The following is a 20,445-nucleotide window of genomic DNA, read 5'->3' on the forward strand; positions in this document are numbered from 1 at the left end:
TGACAATAGGGAGATGTCAGAAAATTACACCTCAGCCGTTTTCTTGTTGCAAGGAAAGATTAACATTTGCCAATAAACATTTAGAACACTATCCATCAATTCATCTACGTAACTTTTTTTGTTTTTTTAGCATTATGGATACGAAAAATTAGTTTCATATCCAAGGCAATTCCAATGGCTTCAGTAAAACTGCATAACTCTGCAAATTCCACTATGTATTTCTAATCACAAACTTCACTTGCTGCAAAGTGAAATTCTCCATGCAACACCCCTTTGGAGCATTGTCTGCAAAATAAGGTTACATTACAGGTAGGAGTGGGGTTGAGAGGATAAAACAGATCAGCCATGAGTGAATAGCATAGTAGACTTGATGGGCCGAATGGCCTAATTCTGATCCAGTGTTTATGGTCTTAGTACTCTGCACTGCATTTGTCATTGAGCACTGTCAGAATGCCCATAGTTTAACCTTAGTCACGTAACTTACTGAAGTTGCAGACTTAACCATTTGTCCCTTTGTACCTACCTATTCCATCAGTCGATACAGCATGGCTGACCTCTCACCGCCTGCACTGATCCATTATCTCAATTCCCCAGAAGGCCCAGAGATTCAATTTGCTTCCTTTATGAGCCTGTCCCACTTAGGTGATTTTTCCGGCGACTGCCAGCGATTGTCATAATCATAGCAGGTCGCCAACAAACCGGCGACTGGACCTTCCCCTACGACAATGTTTAAAACAACCCACCACCTAGTCGACGTCAAGCTATGGCAAGCTACCGACAACCGGCGACCCATTAGGACGTCCACCTACGACCACAACGTACTGCCCTATCGGCGACAACTGAAGCCAACTTAAGACAAATCAGTTGGCGTTTGACGTAGGTTGGCGTAGGTAGTTGCCAATGGAATTTACCAAAGTCAGCACCGGCGACAACCTACGTCATCCTGGCGACAACACCTGTCATAGAAACATGGAAACATAGAAAATAGGTGCAGGAGTAGGCCATTCGGCCCTTCGAGCCTGCACCGCCATTCAATATGATCATGGCTGATCATCCAACTCAGTATCCTGTACCTGCCTTCTCTCCATACCCCCGATCCCTTTAGCCACAAGGGCCACATCTAACTCCCTCTTAAATATAGCCAATGAACTGGCCTTAACTACCTTCTGTGGCAGAGAATTGCAGAGATTCACCACTCTCTGTGTGAAAAAAGTTTTCCTCATCTCGGTCCTAAAAGATTTCCCCCTTATCCTTAAACTGTGACCCCTTGTCCTGGACTTCCCCAACATCGGGACAAGGGCCTGTCTAGCCTGTCCAACCCCTTAAGAATTTTGTAAGTTTCTATAAGATCCCCCCTCAATCTTCTAAATTCTAGCGAGTACAAACCGAGTCGATTCAGTCTTTCTTCATATGAAAGTCCTGACATCGCAGGAATCAGTCTGGTGAACCTTCTCTGTACTCCCTCTATGGCAAGAATGCCTTTCCTCAGATTAGGAGACCAAAACTGTATGCAATACTCCAGGTGTGGTCTCACCAAGACCCTGTACAACTGCAGTAGAACCTCCCTGCTCCTATACTCAAATCCTTTTGCTATGAATGCTAACATACCATTCGCCTTCTACACTGCCTGCTGCACCTGCATGCCTACTTTTAATGACTGGTGTACCATGACACCTAGGTCTCGTTGCACCTCCCCCTTTCCTAATCGGCCACCATTCAGATAATAATCTACTTTCCTGTTTTTGCCACCAAAGTGGATAACCTCACATTTATCCACATTATACTGCATCTGCCATGCATTTGCCCACTCACCCAGCCTATCCAAGTCACCTTGCAGCCTCCTAGCATCCTCCTCACAGCTAACACTGCCCCCCAGCTTCGTGTCATCCGTAAACTTGGAGATGTTGCATTCACTTCCCTCGTCCAAATCATTAATATATATCATAAATAGCTGGGGTCCCAGAACTGAGCCTTGCAGTACCCCACTAGTCACTGCCTGCCATTGTGAAAAGGACCCGTTTACTCCTACTCTTTGCTTCCTGTCTGCCAGCCAGTTCTCTACCCACATCAATACTGAACTGTCGGGCTACAATCGTTGGCGTCAAGCCCACGGGCGCCAACTGTCGCCGAAAAGTTTTGAACATTTGAAAATCAAGTGGCGACCAGAAAAAAGGTACGACTATTTGAGCGACTGAGGAAACCATACAGGCGACACCCCGGCGACAGCCTATTCGCCTAAAACATCGCCTAAGTGGGACAGGGGCATTACTAACCTTCTCCCTATCAGACCAACCTTGGCATCATCTGGTCTCCCTCCCACTCACTGACCTCACCCCTGACTCGACCATGACCCTCAATGAACACTTGAGTTAACCCCCAAACAAACTCCAGAGAGAGAGAGTGGCACACAGATGTAAACTGACAGTCACAGAAGCTAAATCGCCTTGGGCTTCCCACATTGTTCCATTGTAAGGTTGAGGACTAACACTTGCATCTTCTGTGAGTACGGTGAAGCTCTTAATACCGAACCTAACAATTTCAAGTAACCACTTTTTCTCATTCTCACTGAACAAACATCTAACAATGGCCTGTTTCCTTTATCATTTGTTCTATATCTATCTACATCACCGTCCATATATCTCGTTTCCCTTTCCCTGACTAGTTTGAAGAAGGACCTCATTCCTTCTCTCCAGAGATGCAGCCTGTCCCGCTGAGTTACCTCTATCTTCGGTGTAAACCAGCATCTGCAGTTCCTTCCTACACATAACCACTTCTTTAACCTCTCCACGGATGTGGCTGCACCTTACCGTTTCCATTTGCCAGTCGTTTCCTAATAGTTCAACTTCCAGGTTCAAAGATAATTGTCACCTTGATCATTTTGGTGTGCACAAACATACCGTCCATTCTCTCTATCCCCTTCCCCCTCCACATCCCTCCGTGCAACTTAAAACCTGTTTGTTTTCCCTCTTTTCTGGTTCAGATGAAGTGTCCTGGACCAGAAAACTCCTTTGATTCTACTGCCACTGACATTGCTTGACCTGCTAAGTGTTTCCAACATCTTGTGTTTTCTTTTCCGTAATGGTTGTGCAAATGTTTCAATATCCAGTGTTGAGCTTGGATTTTTTTTTTAAAAGATCAACTCCATATGATTGAGGTTAGCTTTTACATGGGGCGTGCATGGGATGGCAAATCCCCAGAAAATTCCTTTAGTGCTTTTTAACAACACTGACAGTTTGCATAATCTCTCTCCCTCTCTCTGCCCAGATACCTTCCAGTCTTGCTGTCATACATTTCTAGTTTGATTTAAAAGACTGAACAGTTTAGCACAGGAACCGGCCCTTTGGCCCACAATATCTGTGCCGAACATGATGTCAAGTTAAATTGATCTCATCTTCCTGTACATGATCTCCATCCATCTATTCCCCGCACTTCCATGTGATTATCCAAAAGCCTCCTAAACACCGGCATCATATTTGCCTCCACCACCACCCCTGTCAGTGAGTTCCGGGCCCCCACTCCTTTCTGTGTTAAAAAAAAACCATACCCCACACATCACCATTAAACTTACCCCTCTCACCTTATAACTATGCCCTCTAGCATAAGGCATTTCCACCCCGAGTAAAAGGCTCTAACTGTCTATCCTATCTATGCCTCTCATTGTTTTATATACAAATTGGTAAGCAAAGGGTAGGCTAATCACAGTGGGTGGCTTCAAATAAGGTCACAAGTGATTGGAGTAGAATTAGGCCATTTGGCCCATCAAGTCTACTTCGCCATTCAATCATGGCTGATCTATCTCTTCCTCCTAACCCCATTCTCCTGCCTTCTCCCCATAACCCCTGACGAATCAACCTCTACCCTGCCAGTTTGAAGGGGGGAAAAAAACTTTCATCCACTTTTAATTTATTCAGTGCTTGCTGCTGGAAATATATGTCTCACATGTGGGAAAACCTTACAGATCGATGCCAGTGTGGCACTGACCTCTAAGCTCAGCAACACCTTTTGAGATAAGCAGGAAAATAAAATTGAAAATAAACAGCGGCCCTGGATTTCATTCCACGTTGAGAGTTATTATTGTTTTAAATGCTGTCAACAGTATAGTCAACGCGATTTTTTCCCCTGACAAACCAAATAACAATTGAACAATGTATGTATGCTACAAATTGACGCCAGCCAGCGTTGCTTTTACTTTCACTCTGCTCCACGTGTGTTCTAAGGAGCTCCCCTGACTTTGATATCTGTCAGCATGCTAATGCCCACGTGCGTTTTCACCCGAGTTCCGCCCAGATCCCACTAGGAGAACAACATCATTCCTCAAGGTCGGGGAGCAGGAACAACAACAGCAACAAGACCGATCAACGCAACGGTTGCAACGTGGTGAAGATGCAAAGGGACTCTTAAGCAGCTGCAAACTTGACCCGTGGCGATGATGGGCTCCTCCCTCGACCTGGCTGACAACATATTTCCGCATCGGCCTGAACAAGTTTCATTCAAATTATTGCAAACTCCCCCCACCCACCCACCGTTTTTTTTTCCCGTGCCAGCCTCTGGTATCTGGCGTGGGCGGTGTGGAAGTGAAGAGAAGTTTGAGGCGCGCTTCGGATGGAGAATACACACACATACACACACACACACACATATATATATATATATATATCCCCGGGGTTCAGCCACTACACGCAGCGGAGAGTTTACTTCCAAAAGAGTTTGCTCACTGTAGATCAATCACTATTAGAGTTACTCATACTTCATACCCGGGGATTGCGGGGTTTCCAGTAACTCCACAACCCAGTGACAGCAAACGGGCATATGTTCATTATTCACAGCCCTCCCCGCGGCGAGGTGAAGCGAAGAAGGACTTACGCTGCTGTTCTCCCCCGTCCAGTGCACCATCGCCTGGTTGTGCGAAGCGTCTCCTCGCAGGATGAACGAGGTGCTGAGCAGAGCCGCGTCCTGCGGCGGAGCGGACCTCTTCTTCTCCCGGCTTGGCCCGGGGGCTGCTCCCTCGCCGCCTCCGCCGCCGCCGCCGTGCAGTTGCCGGGCGATCCGGACTCCAGCCGAGCGCCGGGGCAGAGCGCAGGGCAGCAGGCAAAGTAGCCCGTAGCATATGCAGAGCCACAGGTAGCTCCGTGTCTGGGCTGCCGCCGCTGCCGGGGAAAGGGCGCTGCCCTTGTGTACTGCCGCCACTGCCATGCACGTTGAGCTGTGGGGAAAGGCAAGCCGGCTGCTGGCCACAGTGTGTGTGTGTGACAGACAGAATGATCCTAACCCGCGGGACCGAGCCGCAGCCTCCCGCACGCAGACAGACAGACAGGCACAAGAGAGAAAGAGGGTGGAACGGCAGGCAGCTCACTTAAGGCTCGTTCCCCCCCTTGCTGCGCTCCTTCAATCACTCGTCCACAGAGCACCATCTGCTGGAGGCGAGGCAAGGCGAGGTCCGAACGACCCAGGGCTCTGCTCAGCGCCGCTTCCGAGGCCCGAGACGAGGAGCCTTGTTGGTGTGTGTGTGTGTGTGTCCACCTCTAGGTTGTAGCCCAACCTGCCAAGATTGTCCTGGTACCTCCAGTAATACGTGGGTGTTGCCAGGACTGGATGGTCTGAGCCACAGGGAGAAGTTGAGTAACCTTGTCACTCTTCAAGTCACATCTCGACAACTTGGACCTGGATCATCTCAGCAACCATGCCCACATACATATCTAAATGACCCTTTTGCAACCAGTGCCCATGCGAGCGTAACCTGCACGATATAGGCCAGCTGTTTGGCGGTTGTGTAGTAAACAAGCAGAAACAGAAGAGTAAACTGGGACTCTCTTCCTTAGAGCGCGGGAGGATGAGGGCTGATCAGGGGCCGCGGAGCGTTTTTGAAAGTGGGGGGGCTGAGCGATCACTGGCCTTGGGGGTACCCGGCCATGGGGTGGAGCGACCGAGTGGGGGGAAGGGGATGCCCCCCCCCCCCCCTTCCCACGGTAGGGACTCTTTTGAAATTTGATGTATTAAAATCATGTTTTAGTGCATTGTAGAAGATAATGTAGGGCAGTGGGCAGGTGCTATAGACCTGCACGGGAAGATGGGGCTCGTCAGCCTGGGAAGGCGGTCCATCTAGTAGCAATGTTACAAAATTTTGAGATTTTTTAAATCAAGTCTGTAATTTATCCCATCCGATAAAGCATAAAAAGAAGTTTAATTTGACACCTAATTCACTTTCATATCTTCAGTATTAAAAACGTTATGGCTATTTTCATACTCGGAAATAAGCATCTTGTTCCCTATAGGGTGATTTCACCAAAGGTCAAATGAGCGTAGATCCCCCCTCACGTGACCGAAAAATTTAACTGGAGGACATATGTCACTTCGGTACATGTTAGTGAATGGGGAAACACGCACTTTCACACCCGTTAAAAACATGGAAAACGGCCGATTTTTGAGCTGAAATTTTCTGTGCTAGTCGGGGTGACCGTGAAGCACAGTGACCTAAATTTTCAGGCAAAAAAAAGATAGAAAGTAAGGTAATTACAAGAGGGAACTGAAGGTGGAAAAACAGCGGAAGTGCTTCGCAGACATTTGCCGTGGAGATTTAAAGGTCCAAAATATCGGGAATTATTGCGTTTGCTCGCTGAATTTCATCAAAAGTAAGGCATTATTGACATTGTTTTTTAACGGGTGTGAAAGTGCGTGTTTCCCCATTCACTAACATGTACCGAAGTGACATATGTCCTCCAGTTAAATTTTTCGGTCATGTGAGGGGGGATCTACACTCATTTGACCTTTGGTGAAATCACCCTATTGCTTTTCCATTGACTGAACATAAAAGCTGTGATCGAGGACAGTCAAAAGCCTATAACTTTCTTAAAAATGAAGAGAACTGAAAGACAGTTTCAGTTATTATAGATTGAAGCATACAAATATGAAACAATCTTACTTAGATGACTTGAAATTAAAGAATATAATTAGTTTGTTACCTAATTGTAGCTAATTACAAAATTCAATTACTAGATCTAAACATCTATCAATTTCTTAAGAATAGATTAACATTTTTAAATAGCCTAAGTGTCCAAATAACATTGACACAAGAATTCACAATAAAACATTTTTTTTAAATCTCATTGTCATGGATTTATAGGCCAAATGGAAGGAATTTAATGTTTAATACCTGTAAATTAATGGCCATTTAAATCAATTTGCGAGTGGGTTTTACTGGAACGGGACCATTTGGAACGTGGAGGTTGTGGTGATTTATACCCCCATATCGGCAGCAAATACACTGCCGGTTCGTATGGGGACTAAATCGCCGTTTCGCAACTTAACATGTAAACTAAAGGCATCTTAAGAAACACTTTTATACATAAAAATAAATGACTTTCTTTTATTTGTCACCTCCATGAAATCCGTCCCCGTTGTCGGCGTTTACGGCTTTAGAAGCTGGTTTTAAAATGACTCCAGCATTGAAATTGTCGGGCGATTAAAAAAAAGAAAAGACACAGAACGGCCGTCGGAACTATTCTTCAGCAAACACTTGGACTCCGCCAAAATATAATCCAGGACAAGGTAAGAGAAAATCACGTTTTAACCCCGCCCCGCCCCCCCCCTCAAACGCTCCAAAATCGCGCACACGGGCAGTGGCAGAACTGCAGCGCTGCTGAAGGTAAGTATTGTAACATACCTACATCTAGGAGAGGGAAAACTCTGATTTAGAACCTCCACTGCCTTGTGGTCATATCCAGTCATGGAAAAGGCTCCAGGAGTAAACCTCAAGAAAATCCGGAGTCTTAGCCCCGAAGGCAGTTCGTCGTTGACTACAACCTCGCTCTGGCAGCTCCTGCGACGGCGCTGGTGCCAAACTGTTACGGCCCTGCTGGTCCTTTGGATCGATCAGCACCGTGGATAGGGGGGGATGTGCTGCATGGGCAACAGCCTGTCTTCCATATGACATAGCCCAGGCTTGCATCAGACCAGGATGCATCACCCATGGTCAGTCATGACCGAGAAGGGCCTACTACATGAGAGATAGGAGCAGGTGATTATTATTTTTGTTATTGCTTGACCTCCAAAAATTGGGGGATAATAATACAGGCCATCCCCCACCTCAAAAAGTGGGGGGATATATCCTCCATCCTCCCCCCCCCCGATCGACACCAGCCACTGGTTGTCCTCAAGGATGCACTGAGCCGCAGCCTGGTCCATGCCAGTCACCAGGGCAAATTGGTGCAGAGACTCTCACGGCAGGGGCGCAACACCTCCGATGACCCGGGACTCTTGCGTTGAGGCTGCTCCATGGCCGGAGCTGCACCGTCCGCATCTGCCACGGCCGCTGTTTTGCTTCCATCTCTCCCTCCGCCCCGGCTCTCCAACACCCACGACCAGGTTGCTCAGAGCACAGCAGCGCCTCGTCCAAAGCCGGAGACATTGAAACATATCTAACCCCCCCCCCCCCCCCCCACGGCCCATGTGATCTCATTGAAGTGTATAAAATCATGAGAGTAATAGATCGGGTAGATGCACAGAGTCTCTTGCCCAGAGTAGGTGAATCGAGGACCAATGGGCATAGGTTTCAGGTGAAGGGGAAAAGATTTAATTGGAATCTGAGGAGTAACCTTTTCACACAAAGGGTAGTGGGTGGATGGAACAAGCTGCCAGAGGAGGTAGTTGAGGCTGGGACAATCCAGACGTTAGGCAGGTACATGGATAGGACAGGTTTGGAGGGATATGGACCAAACATAGGCAGGTGGGACGTGTGTAGCTGGGACATGTTAGCCGGTGCAGGCAAGTTGGGCTGAAGGGCCTGTTTCCACACTATCACTCCATGACTCTATAATAAGCAATTAGTGTGGGGACTGTGAGACATCAGGCTGAAGTTTATTGTTTTTGTTGAGGCGAGTACTCTATAGTTTACAGCAGTTTGGTAGGGTAAAGAATGTGGGGCAAGGCAGTGGAAAGCAAGGCATTTGCATATCCACAAATGTTCCCCTGCCAGGTAGCGGCAATCGTTCGTGCACAAGTTGAAAAAATTCAAAATATTTTCTGCATTCGGCTCTACCTTGTGTACTTGAATCTGGCTTAATTGTGTTAATGGAAGTATTATCTGATTTGATTGTAAGCATGCAAAATAAAGCTTTTCACTCAACACCTGACTGCAATAAACCTAAAATGTATTTTACTGCCAAAACCTGATGTTGAATAGTTTAAGTTGAGTGGTGAACACGGGTCACAGCACAAAAAGTGCAGATTTTAGTTTGAGAGATATAGTATGGAAACAGGCCCTTCGGCCCCCCGATTCCACACCTACTATTGAGCGCCTCTTCATACCATGTTCTCCCAATTTCTACACACAAGGGGCAAATTTTACAGAGGCCAATTAACCTACAAACCCGCACATCTCGGGGATATGGGTGGAAACTGGAGCAACCCACCTGGTGAACATGCACATTCCACACAGACAGCACCCGAGGTCAGGAAAAAACCCGGGTCTCTGGCACTTTGAGGCAGCAGCTATACCAGGGAAAGATTGATAGGCAACCGAGTCCACTCCCTGCACATTAGGGGCAATTTACAGAGGCCAATGAACCTACAAACCTACACATCTTTGGGACGTGGAAGGAAACCGGGTGCAAAGGTCGGCATCAAACCTGAGTGCCTTCTAACGTGATTAATTACCTTTTTCTGGAGTCTATACTTGGTCTCATCACTGCTTCCAAAAAATGCCACACAAAACATCCCCATACTGAGGAACAGTTGCTGCCCTCCTGCATGCATCATTTTATGGCTTTCAGTGGGGTCAAGGAAAGAGCGTTCACGTCGCGCGTCTGTTTCCACCAATCTTTCCACCACCATGCACAAGAAGCGCAAAAAGCACAAGACAGACACCATTGTATGCAGATGCCGCGAAGTGTGTTCAGCTCTGGTGTGTGAACTCGATCGAACTAATCTTGTGTGTGAACTCGATAAGAAGATGGCTTTCAGTGCATTGTGATTGCCCGCGTCTTTTTCAGAAATGAAGACTTTCTTTGCCCCTCAGTTCCTGAAGGCATTGAACCTAGAACATAGAACAGTACTGTACAAGGAAGGGGAATCAGCAATGTAAAATATAGAGTGCAGCAGCAGGTCCTCATGGCCACAATGTTTGTGCCAAACATGATGCCAAGCTAAACTAATGTCCTCTGCCAGCACTTGAACCAAATTCCTCCATTCCCTGCATATCCATCTGCCTATCTAAAAGCCGCTTAAGTGCCATTATCGTACAGTATCTGCCTCCACCACTAACCCTGGCAGCATGCTGCAGGCACCCACCACTGATATGGTGGTGCCAGAGGTGATGGGGAGAGGGCAGGAGAATGTGGTTAGGAGGGAGAGATAGATCAGCCATGATTGAATGGCGGAGTAGACTTGATGGGCTGAATGGCCTAATTCTGCTATTTCTTATGACCTTATGATACGATATGATACTCTATTTCTTTCCCTGGAGGGAAATTGGTCTGCCAACTCCCACTGTCTGTGTAAAGAAAAAATGCCCTGTACATCTTTAAACTTTGCCTTTCTCACCATAAAACTATGCCCTCTTGTCCTTAACATTTCCGAGCTTTATGGTTGCACAAGTATTATTTGATCTCATCCCAATTAAGCAGCCATTCTTCATATTTTAAATGTTATTGAATTGTAATTCAGTGCTTAATTGGTTCCTGAATACCACTACTTGCAACAGTTATCATAACTTCTAAAGAGGGAGCCATCGCTGATTCAACTTCCTAAATCCTGAGGTCTATTTTCGACACCTGCTCTTTTAGCTGAGATTAATTAATTCAGCATATACTGAACATTATAACTAGGGCCTATCTCTAGATGTTCCAAAACTTTAATGGCCAATATCTATTTTTGAAATATGATCGCTGTTTAGTTTAGAGATACAGCATTGAAACAGACCATTCAACTTATTCAGTCCACATCAACCATCGATCATCCATTCACACTAGCTTTATGTTATCCTACTTACTTATCCACTTCCTACATGGGGGTAATTTTACTGAGGTCCATTAATCCACAAACCTGCATGTCTTTGGCGTGTGAAAGGAAACCGGAGTACCTGGAGGAAACACTCGCAATTGCATGGAGAACTTGCAAACTCCACACAGACGCACGCACACAATGTCAGGATCCAATCAGGGCCTCCAGAATTGTGAGGTAGCAACTCTACCAGCTGCACCACTGTGCTGTACAATGCGTAAGAGGCAAGTCATTTTTCCCCCATAGCAAAGTCCCATGGCCACCAATGAGATATTGAACAGACATTCAGTGTTATTGTTGATGTTTAAGGGTTGAGTAACTCGGGGACCGGAGAGTTTGGCCTCCTCTTCTTTTAATACCATTACAGAATCTGGAACAGGGAAATCATTGGTGTGCACCAATGTAAGATCCTTAATATGATTTCATCTTCAGTGACATTGTATCTTATGCACTGGAAATGGTGATCTCGAGTCAGACTGCCATCTTCATGTTATTTCACCTTCTCTGATTCCATCATTTCTGACTTTCTCTTCGGAATTTAATTTTCCTATTGTCTTTCTTTTCCACTTTTAATCCATTCATTTATTTCGGCGATTTGTGCAGTTCTGACAAAGGCAGTGTTTATTGTCCATCTCAAATTGCACTGGAGAAAACAGGTGATGAGCTGTCTTCTCAGACCTGTGCAGCGTGGCTTGTCAAGGTGCACCCGCAGCGCCTGCTGCTTGAGAAATAAAAGGGCTTGGACCCAGTGGCCATGAAATTGCTGACGTGTTCTCCAGCTTCTCAAATAATTTTGAAGCATTTTGGAGCAACTTGAATCCAAAGAAAAACATTCATTGGAAAGTTCCAACTGAATGGAGTAATAGCATCCCGAAAAATTAGGAACAATACACCTGCTTGGACTGCACACTTCAATTCCACCTCCTCAACCCAGCCATTAATCCCAACACAGGCTTTTGGCAGAAGGGAGGCGGGCACCGAGAACAAAGACGGAGCATTGGAGACTAAATGAAATACTTTGTTACTATGTCGGTGCCCTTTACGTGGCTACTGTTTGCATACCTCCTGCATGCAAAACAAAGAATCTCACCGTGACATGTCACATGTGATAATAATGTTGCCATTTATGCATTCAAGTTGTGGCCTTTAGTGTGAAAAAATAATCAGTTAAGGCATTAAAGTCATTAGGTAGACAAAAGTGCTGGAGAAACTCAACGGGTGCGGCAGCATCCATAGATTTTCCAGCATCTGCAGTTCCTTCTTAAACATTAAAAATCATTATGCAGCTTTTAAATTTAATCATGTTATTCAAAAATACTTTTTCTTAACTTTTGGAAGTTAATCTCATTTTGGGGACTGAGAATCGTAGGGGTGGAGAATGAAATGGGTATAGGGAGGGGGGGGGGGGGGGGGGGGGGGGGGGGGGGTGGAGAATAACCACCAGACATTTTGAGTGGTTTGTGGTGGAAGGATACTGTATGAAGGTGCCATCTGCTGACAAAGATCTGTAATTGAATACAAATTTAAATCCGTTGTAATACTGTTTGATAATGAATGTCGTACTCCAGTGTTCAAATTATTGTTACTATTCCTCAGAGGCACCGTTTAATAATAAATATAAATAAGTGTTGTATATTGGAGAAAACAACATTCAACATGGTAATACTCATTTTTATTTTGAACTGCCAAATAACAATATAAATAATTTGTTTTGACATATAAATATCATAACAGAATTTCATAACAGAAGTTCTAGCTAGTATCTACTTTATATTAAATAAAACCAATTGATTAAATCCATTAAAGCAGACGACTCAAACGAGTTGGAACAAATGCTGTTCAATTCGTGATATTTGACCTAAAGCAATGTTGACTGTCAATCAAGTTTCACATTCCTGTTGACAAAGACACTCAGAATAATAGATTACAAGCATGCGATCCACTCTGCAATAATTTAGTCCTTCTCAGATGTTATTTAATCTATGCCATACATATTTTCCCTGCTTTTGGAAACCATACAGCAGTTACATAGCTTGTTCCCTGAGTTAATTTTGTTAATTAACATGTATTAAAGTGAGAATGAAAGCATAGCTCCTGGTATATAGGAAATATTTAAAAATATAGTTCTCCATTAGATCTATCAATTCCGAGCAAACAAAATGCCAGACAAAGCCTGATTTGCATTTCACAGATGAGTTTTTCCATTAAATTAACGAGCAAATGTCAGGGTATTATGAGTTTGTTTACTCTGTCATTGCATGCAGATCTACTCAAGATTGTCATTTTCATATAAAAGTAAAAATGGCACTGCATAGTGTTCCGAATAACAGTAAATAACAATGAAAATCATAAAACTATAATTTCTCTCTAAAATGTGATTTATTTTTCATGAATGAGGGTGCAACAAAGCAGAGTTATAGATCTGCAATCTATAATTATGCTGTTTTAATTCATTGTGATCCAGAAAACGGAAGTGGAGAATATGCCTGGCCTTGAACATTGAACACAGATGGCAAAATATGACATAAACTAGACAGATCCCCGCTGGAAACCGCCGTGTAACTGTTATTTGAACTTCTTTTTTGCTACACTCTGTCTGACAGATGGAGACAGATGTGACCCATATCTTCTCTGCAGTGTGCTAATCATCCAATTCTGCCCAGAAATTTCATAGTGTTTATTTAGGCTGCTTGCTTTCTGGCCGCAGTTGAGGTGTGGTGATGGTGTTATGAGCTAGTCCCACATCTATTACAGTGAATTACTACAACATTGCTGCTGTGATTACTTAATTACAACTGCCAAACCTATATCGATGAGCATATGAGGGTATACAGTGACTAGCAATTGAGTGGAATCTAATGTAGTGCATAGGTTCTAACAATCCAACCAAAGAGATTTTGGAGTTAATGATCCAAGTTACTATTCTCAAGTAAAATGCTAAACACGGTGGACAATTCAACTACAAAGACATCAGATCCTTGGAGATACACCTAAAGTAGCAATCATTGGCAGCAGGAACTTGATCTTGGCCTGAGAGGGCCAAGAGAAACATGTGTAAGAAGGAACTGCAGATGCTGGTTTAAACCGAAGAGAGACACAAAAAGCTGGAGTAACCCAGAGGGACAGGCAGCATCTCTGGAGAGAAGCAATGGGTGACGTTTCAGGTCGAGACCTTTCTTCAGGGTCAGACCTGAAGAAGGGTCTCGACCCGAAATGTCACCCATTCCTTCTCTCCAGAGATGCTGCCTGTTCCGCTGAGTTACTCACGCTTTTTGTGTCTAACCAAGAGAAACTTAGACATTACAATCTTGAAGGTCCCTTTAGGTAGGGTGGAAATACAGAAAAAAGATACGATTGAAGGACTAGATATCTCAGATTTTAAACTGATGAGCAAAAAATGTTGGATGAATGTAAGGGGGGAAAAACATTTTGGTAGAGTGATTATCAAGTGGATTTCAAAAGGAAATTGGGTTGATAGTGGATGTAACCCAATTTACGAGAAAAATGTAAGGAAAGAAAAAGGGCAATGGGGTTGAGGAAATTGCTGTACAAGGAATCTGAGCTGACACCAGGTTAAATCAGCTCCTTATGATTCTAAAATAACCAACCATACAACCAAGGCCAAACTGGAATATTTTTGTTATATACGTATTAACCACTTATTTGCATACTAAGCCATCAGTAGAGACCACAGCATTTTCTGATTTGTATGTGTATCATTTGATACACTTGAGCCCAAAACATTGGTACATTGTAGCAAATTATCACCTTCAACCAAATTGGTAAATTCATAGAAACACAGAAAATAGGTGCCGGAGTAAGCCATTCGGTTCTTCGAGCCAGCACTGCCATTCAATATGATCATGGCTGATTATTCAGAATCAGTACCCTGTTCCTGTCTTCCCCTCATATCCCTTGATTCTGTTAGCCCTATCTATCTCTTCAAACCATCCAGTGAATTGGCTTCCATTGCCTTCTGTGGCAGAGAATTCCACAGATTTGCAACTCTTCGGCTGAGAAAGATTTTCCTCATCTCAGTCCTAAATGGCTTACCCCTTCTTATTAAACTGTGACCCCCTGGTTCTGGACTTCCCCAACATGGGGAACATTTTCCTGCTTCCTGTCCAATCCCTTAAGAATTTTATATGTTTCTATAAGATCCCCTCTTATCCTTCTGAATTCCAGAGAATGTAAGCCTAGTCAATCCATTCTTTACATATGTATAGGGTTACACAAAAAAGCTGGAGAAACTCAGCGGGTGCAGCAGCATCTATGGAGGGAAGGAAATAGGCAACGTTTCGGGCCGAAACCCTTCTTCAGACTGATCGGGGGCGGGGGTGGGCAGGGGACAAGAAAGGGAAAAGGAGGAGGAGCCCGAAGGCTGGGGGATGGGAGGAGACAGCAGGGGGGCTGAGGAAGGGGAGGAGACAGCAAGGACTAACAAAATTGGGAGAATTCGATGTTCATGCCCCCGGGATGCAGACTCCCCAAACGGAATATGAGGTGCTGTTCCTCCAAATTCCGGTGCTGCTCGCTGTGGCCATGGAGGAGACCCAGGACAGAGAGGTCGGAGACGGAGTGGGAGGGGGAGTTGAAGTGCTGAGCCACCGGGAGGTCAGCTTGGTTATTGCAGACCGAGCGGAGGTGTTCGGCGAAACAATCGCCCAACCTCCGCTTGGTCTCACCGATATAGATCTGCTGACATCTAGAGCAGCGGACGCAATAGATGAGGTTGGAAGAGATGCAGGTAAACCTCTGTCGCACCTGGAACGATTGCTTGGGTCCTTGAACGGAGTCGAGGGGGGAGGTAAAGGGACAAGTGTTGCATCTCTTGCGATTGCAAGGGAAAGTGCCCGGGGAGGGGGTGGACCGAGAGGGAAGGGAAGAATTGACAAGGGAGTTATGGAGGGAGCGGTCTTTGCGGAAGGCAGATATGGGGGGAGATGGGAAGATGTGGCGAGTGGTGGGGTCACGTTGGAGGTGGCGAAACTGACGGAGGATTACTTTTTGTATGTCAAGGACCCAAGGACCCAAGCAACCCCCCTCGACTCCTTTTAAGGACCCAAGCAATCGTTCCAGGTGCGACAGAGGTTTACCTGCATCTCTTCCAACCTCATCTATTGCGTCCGCTGCTCTAGATGTCAGCAGATCTATATTGGTGAGACCAAGCGGAGGTTGGGCGATCGTTTCGCCGAACACCTCCGCTCGGTCCGCAATAACCAAGCTGACCTCCCGGTGGCTGAGCACTTCAACTCCCCCTTCCACTCCGTCTCCGACCTCTCTGTCCTAGGTCTCCTCCATGGCCACAGCGAGCAGCACCGGAAATTGGAGGAACAGCACCTCATATTCCGTTTGGGGAGTCTGCATCCCGGGGGCATGAACATCGAATTCTCCCAATTTTGTTAGTCCTTGCTGTCTCCTCCCCTTCCTCAGCCCCCCTGCTGTCTCCTCCCATCCCCCAGCCTTCGGGCTCCTCCTCCTTTTCCCTTTCTTGTCCCCGCCCACCCCCCCCCCCCCGATCAGTCTGAAGAAGGGTTTCGGCCCGAAACGTTGCCTATTTCCTTCCCTCCATAGATGCTGCTGCACCCGCTGAGTTTCTCCAGCTTTTTTGTGTAACCTTCGATTCTCCAGCATCTGCAGTTCCCTCTTAAACACTTTACATATGTATATATGTATATTCCTGATATATATCATTGGAGTGTGAACAGCTCCGTCTGCCTAAACCTACCTGATCTCCCGGTTATTAAACACTTTAATTCCCCCTCCCATTCCCACACTGACCTTTCTGCCCTGGGCCTTCTCCATTGTCAGAGTGTGACCCAGTGCAAATTGGAGGAACAGCACCTCATATTTTGCTTGGGCAGCTTCCACCCCAGCAGTATGAAAATTGACCTCTAACTTCAAGTTACCCTTGCTTTCCCTCTCTCTCCATCCCTCCCCTTTCCCAGTTTTCCGACCAGCCTGGCTGTCCCCATTACATTTTATCTCTGTTTGCTTTGTTGTCAACTTCTCTCCACTAACAATGATCTATTCTACATTTTCCTTGACCTGCATCTCTTTTCATGTCTCGTTGTCACACACTTTACCCTTCCTTATCTCAGTGTCTCCCTCTCCCCTAACCCTCAGTCTGAAGCAGGCACGGATATCGCTATCAAAATATATGGGGGGGGGGGGGGGGGGGGACCGGGGAGGACCGGGGGAGAGGGAGGGACACAATTTATTGCCGGCCGCGCGCGTGCGCGCACACTCGCGCACACACACACACACACACACGCAAGGCTTCGGAGGCTTCAGCCGTGGGCCCTGTAAACGGTGATTACAGCTCAATCCAGCGCTAAATGTAGCTCAACTCTGCCTGTCTCGCCATGTTAACCTACAGTGCTGCCCTGACTGACGGGACACCAGTCCGGAGCCATGGAGCTGCTTCTCCACGCTGGCCGTAAGCCTGGGCCATGTTTCCTGGAAGTCCAAGCAGGGCTGTAGGTTAACCTGGTGGGACAGGCAGAGTTGAGCTGGATTTAGCGCTGCTTCTCCGCGCTGGCTGGCTGGCTCCGCGTTGGCACCACTTCCGTCTGACCCCCGACGTCTCTGGCCACCCCCGGGCTTGGGGGGGAGGGGCACTTGGGTGGGGACGGGGATGATCCAGTGGCGGTTCGGCAGCGATTGCAGCGCCAGTGAGCCGGGATCGATCCTGGCTGCGGATGAGGCGCAGGTCCGTGTCAGGGCTGCGAAGAGTCTTTTTTGCTTGTGACCTATGACCTGGGCTCGTCTCCCCTTCTCCAATCACCGTGCTCTATCCTCAGTCCCACCCACCCCCCCACTTCCGCCTCTGATCGACTCTTCCCTCCTCCAATCATCGTGCTGAATCATCATGTCCCGCCCCCATTGCCTGCTGACCGACATCTCTCTCGTCCAATCGCCGCCCTCAATCAGCAGTCCCACCCACCCCCACTGTCTTGCAGAAAGCGGACATACAAAAAATGTGGGGGGGTGGGGGGGGGGTCGTCCCCCACCTCTCAAAACAGAGGGGGAAAGTGTCCCCCCTGGCCCCCATGGGATTTCCGCCCCTGGTCCGAAGAAGGATCTCAAACCGAAAAGTCACCCAATCCTTCTCTCCAGAGATGCCGCCTGTCCCACTGAGTTACTCCAGCATTTTGTGTCTATCTTCGGTGTAAACCAGCATCTGCAGTTCCTTCTCTGACTTGGAGTAAAGTCATATTCAATTAATCCAACACCTTTGGGACTCTGGTAGTGCTCGGCTAGCACATCACATTCAAACCTCCGGTTCATGTTCTGGACCAATGAGTGAGCCAGATGCCAAACTATTAGGATTTCTGAGCAATTGAATACTAGATCATTGGAGTTTTACTATACTAATTTGTGTTTGTATGTATGTTAATTATTCACTTTTTAAATGTTAGAATCGGAATATATTCGATTATTGCGAAAAGTTGTTTTCTTCATTACTTTGAAGAACTGTTTAAAAAAGATCAAAAATAGCCAGCCTTAATGGCTAACAAAATAAAATTTTACAATGATATTTAAGTCATTATTTCTGGCCATATCGTGAAAAGAAGTTAACCTCCTAAGATTTAGTAGGTCATTAGGTTAGTAGATTTAGATTCAGGGGTACTATTGTCAAATGAATAATTAAAAGAGACAGTATAGACTAACACGCACAATGTTAGCAATGATTACTGCTGAATTGACATTTATTACCATATTTTTTTAGCAAGGAGCTTGACAAGACAGCACGGAACAATCAGTTAGCAACATCCAAAGCAGATGTTCACATTACGTGTGTGGTTAAATATTAGCCTGGATTTGGAATATCCCAGCAAGAATAAGAGAATTAGAGAGGCCTGTCTATATTCATATCATATGTTACTCAGTGATAGATATGAATAATATAGTGTGTCATATATTTGAATCTAGTGGTTAGAGACATCTGTTTTTACATGAATGGTTTGCTTTGTGTAAATGTACAAGAGGTATATGATTCTAAAATATTAACAGACCACATTTATGTGCAATACATGCCTTCAACTAGCCGCAACTTATTTATCCTTTTCCATATGCCTGGCAGATTCTGCAAATAGGGTTCACCATGGTGTCAGAGATAAGATAAGGATAATCTGTATGCCTAAAAATCCTTGCCTTTTCTCGAAAACAGAGACGAGTCTGAAAGCTAACTCATCACTTTGTGGTAAAATGGATGTGGAAGCACATAGCAAGATCATAATGACTGCCATGTAGTAAAAGTTGTGTTATTGAAGAGGTTATTTGCAGATCTAAAGCCCTGAAGTATGACAAAACTCACTATCTCTGAGCGGTTTTGATATCTGCCCCTATTGTATCTTTCTGATACCTGGACTATGTCAATCCTGGAGAAAGGCCATCAATCCTGTCTCTGCAAAATCACCCATCGTTGGATAGATAAGCAAAGCCATTTCACAATTCTCTTCCAGGCTAACATTCCTAGAAATATGTAACTTGTTATTCTCAGTCGTCTCCTCTGGGCAAGCTTTGCTGTTCACATGCTCGACTGCTGAATCGGGCTTCTGGAAATTACTGAGCACCAGAGAAAAAGTTTCAAGGATATTCTCAAAGCTCCCTCGAAGAACTACCACATGCACATTGACTCCCGGGAATCTCCAGTACATGACCACTAAAATGAAGAAGGCGTTTTCAGGATGGTGTGAAGAATCGGGAAACACAGAGGCACTGCATAAGTAGTGGTAATTACAACACTGCTTCACAGACTGCCATCTGCCTGACATGTCAACCCCTGGTAGACACTGAATGCTGGAGTAACTCAGCGGGACAGGCAGCATCTCTGGAGAGAAGGAATAGGTGAACGTTTCAGGTCGAGACTCTTCTTCAGACCCTGTCAACCCCTGCTCCATTTGTGCAAGAGTCTGTGGCTTCCATATTACAGGGTGGCACGGTGGCACAGCGGTAGAGTTGCTGCCTTACAGCGCCTACAATGCCAGAGACCCGGGTTCAATCTCATCTATGGTCGCTGTCTGTACGGAGTTTTTAAGTTCTCCCCATGACCACGTGGGTTTTCTCCGAGATCGTCTGTCCATGTAGAAGAAGTAGAGGTTTGTAGGTTAATTGGCTTGGTATAAATGTAAATTGGCCAGAGTGTGTGTAGGGTGGTGTTAATGTGCGGGGATCACTGGTCGGCGCGGACCCGGTGGGCCGACAGGCCTGTTTCAACGCTGTATCTGTAAACTAAACTAAAACTATTCACATCATTGGCCGCTCAAATGATCAGAGTGGAAGCAAGTCATCCACAATCCTAAGATACAGCTTAAGAAAAAGCTATAAATAACTTGAATGAATTTCTACAGTGCAGTATTGACAGCTTTTTAGAACAATGCTCCAGAAATTCAGGCACATTTTGCCAGCTAGTCTAACATGGACTGCATTAAGCAGACAGAAAGA

The 20,445-nt window shown here is 45.8% G+C and overlaps 1 protein-coding gene across 2 annotated transcripts in view; it reads right to left on the reverse strand.

Moving 5' to 3' along the window:
• The window catches only part of sorcs2 (sortilin-related VPS10 domain containing receptor 2), a 736,913-nt gene extending 731,255 nt beyond the window's left edge, over positions 1-5,658 (reverse strand). The window contains exon 1 of one of the 2 annotated variants that reach the window (XM_055644862.1): positions 4,864-5,658. In XM_055644862.1, the coding sequence (XP_055500837.1) occupies positions 4,864-5,193 (330 nt within the window). In that variant the 5' untranslated portion in view covers positions 5,194-5,658. The remainder of the gene's footprint in view (positions 1-4,863) is intronic. The other variant, XM_055644870.1, reaches the window with a different exon arrangement.
• Positions 5,659-20,445: the final 14,787 nt, after the last annotated feature.

Source organism: Leucoraja erinacea, chromosome 1, assembly GCF_028641065.1.
Source record: "Leucoraja erinacea ecotype New England chromosome 1, Leri_hhj_1, whole genome shotgun sequence".
Taxonomy (NCBI): domain Eukaryota; kingdom Metazoa; phylum Chordata; class Chondrichthyes; order Rajiformes; family Rajidae; genus Leucoraja; species Leucoraja erinaceus.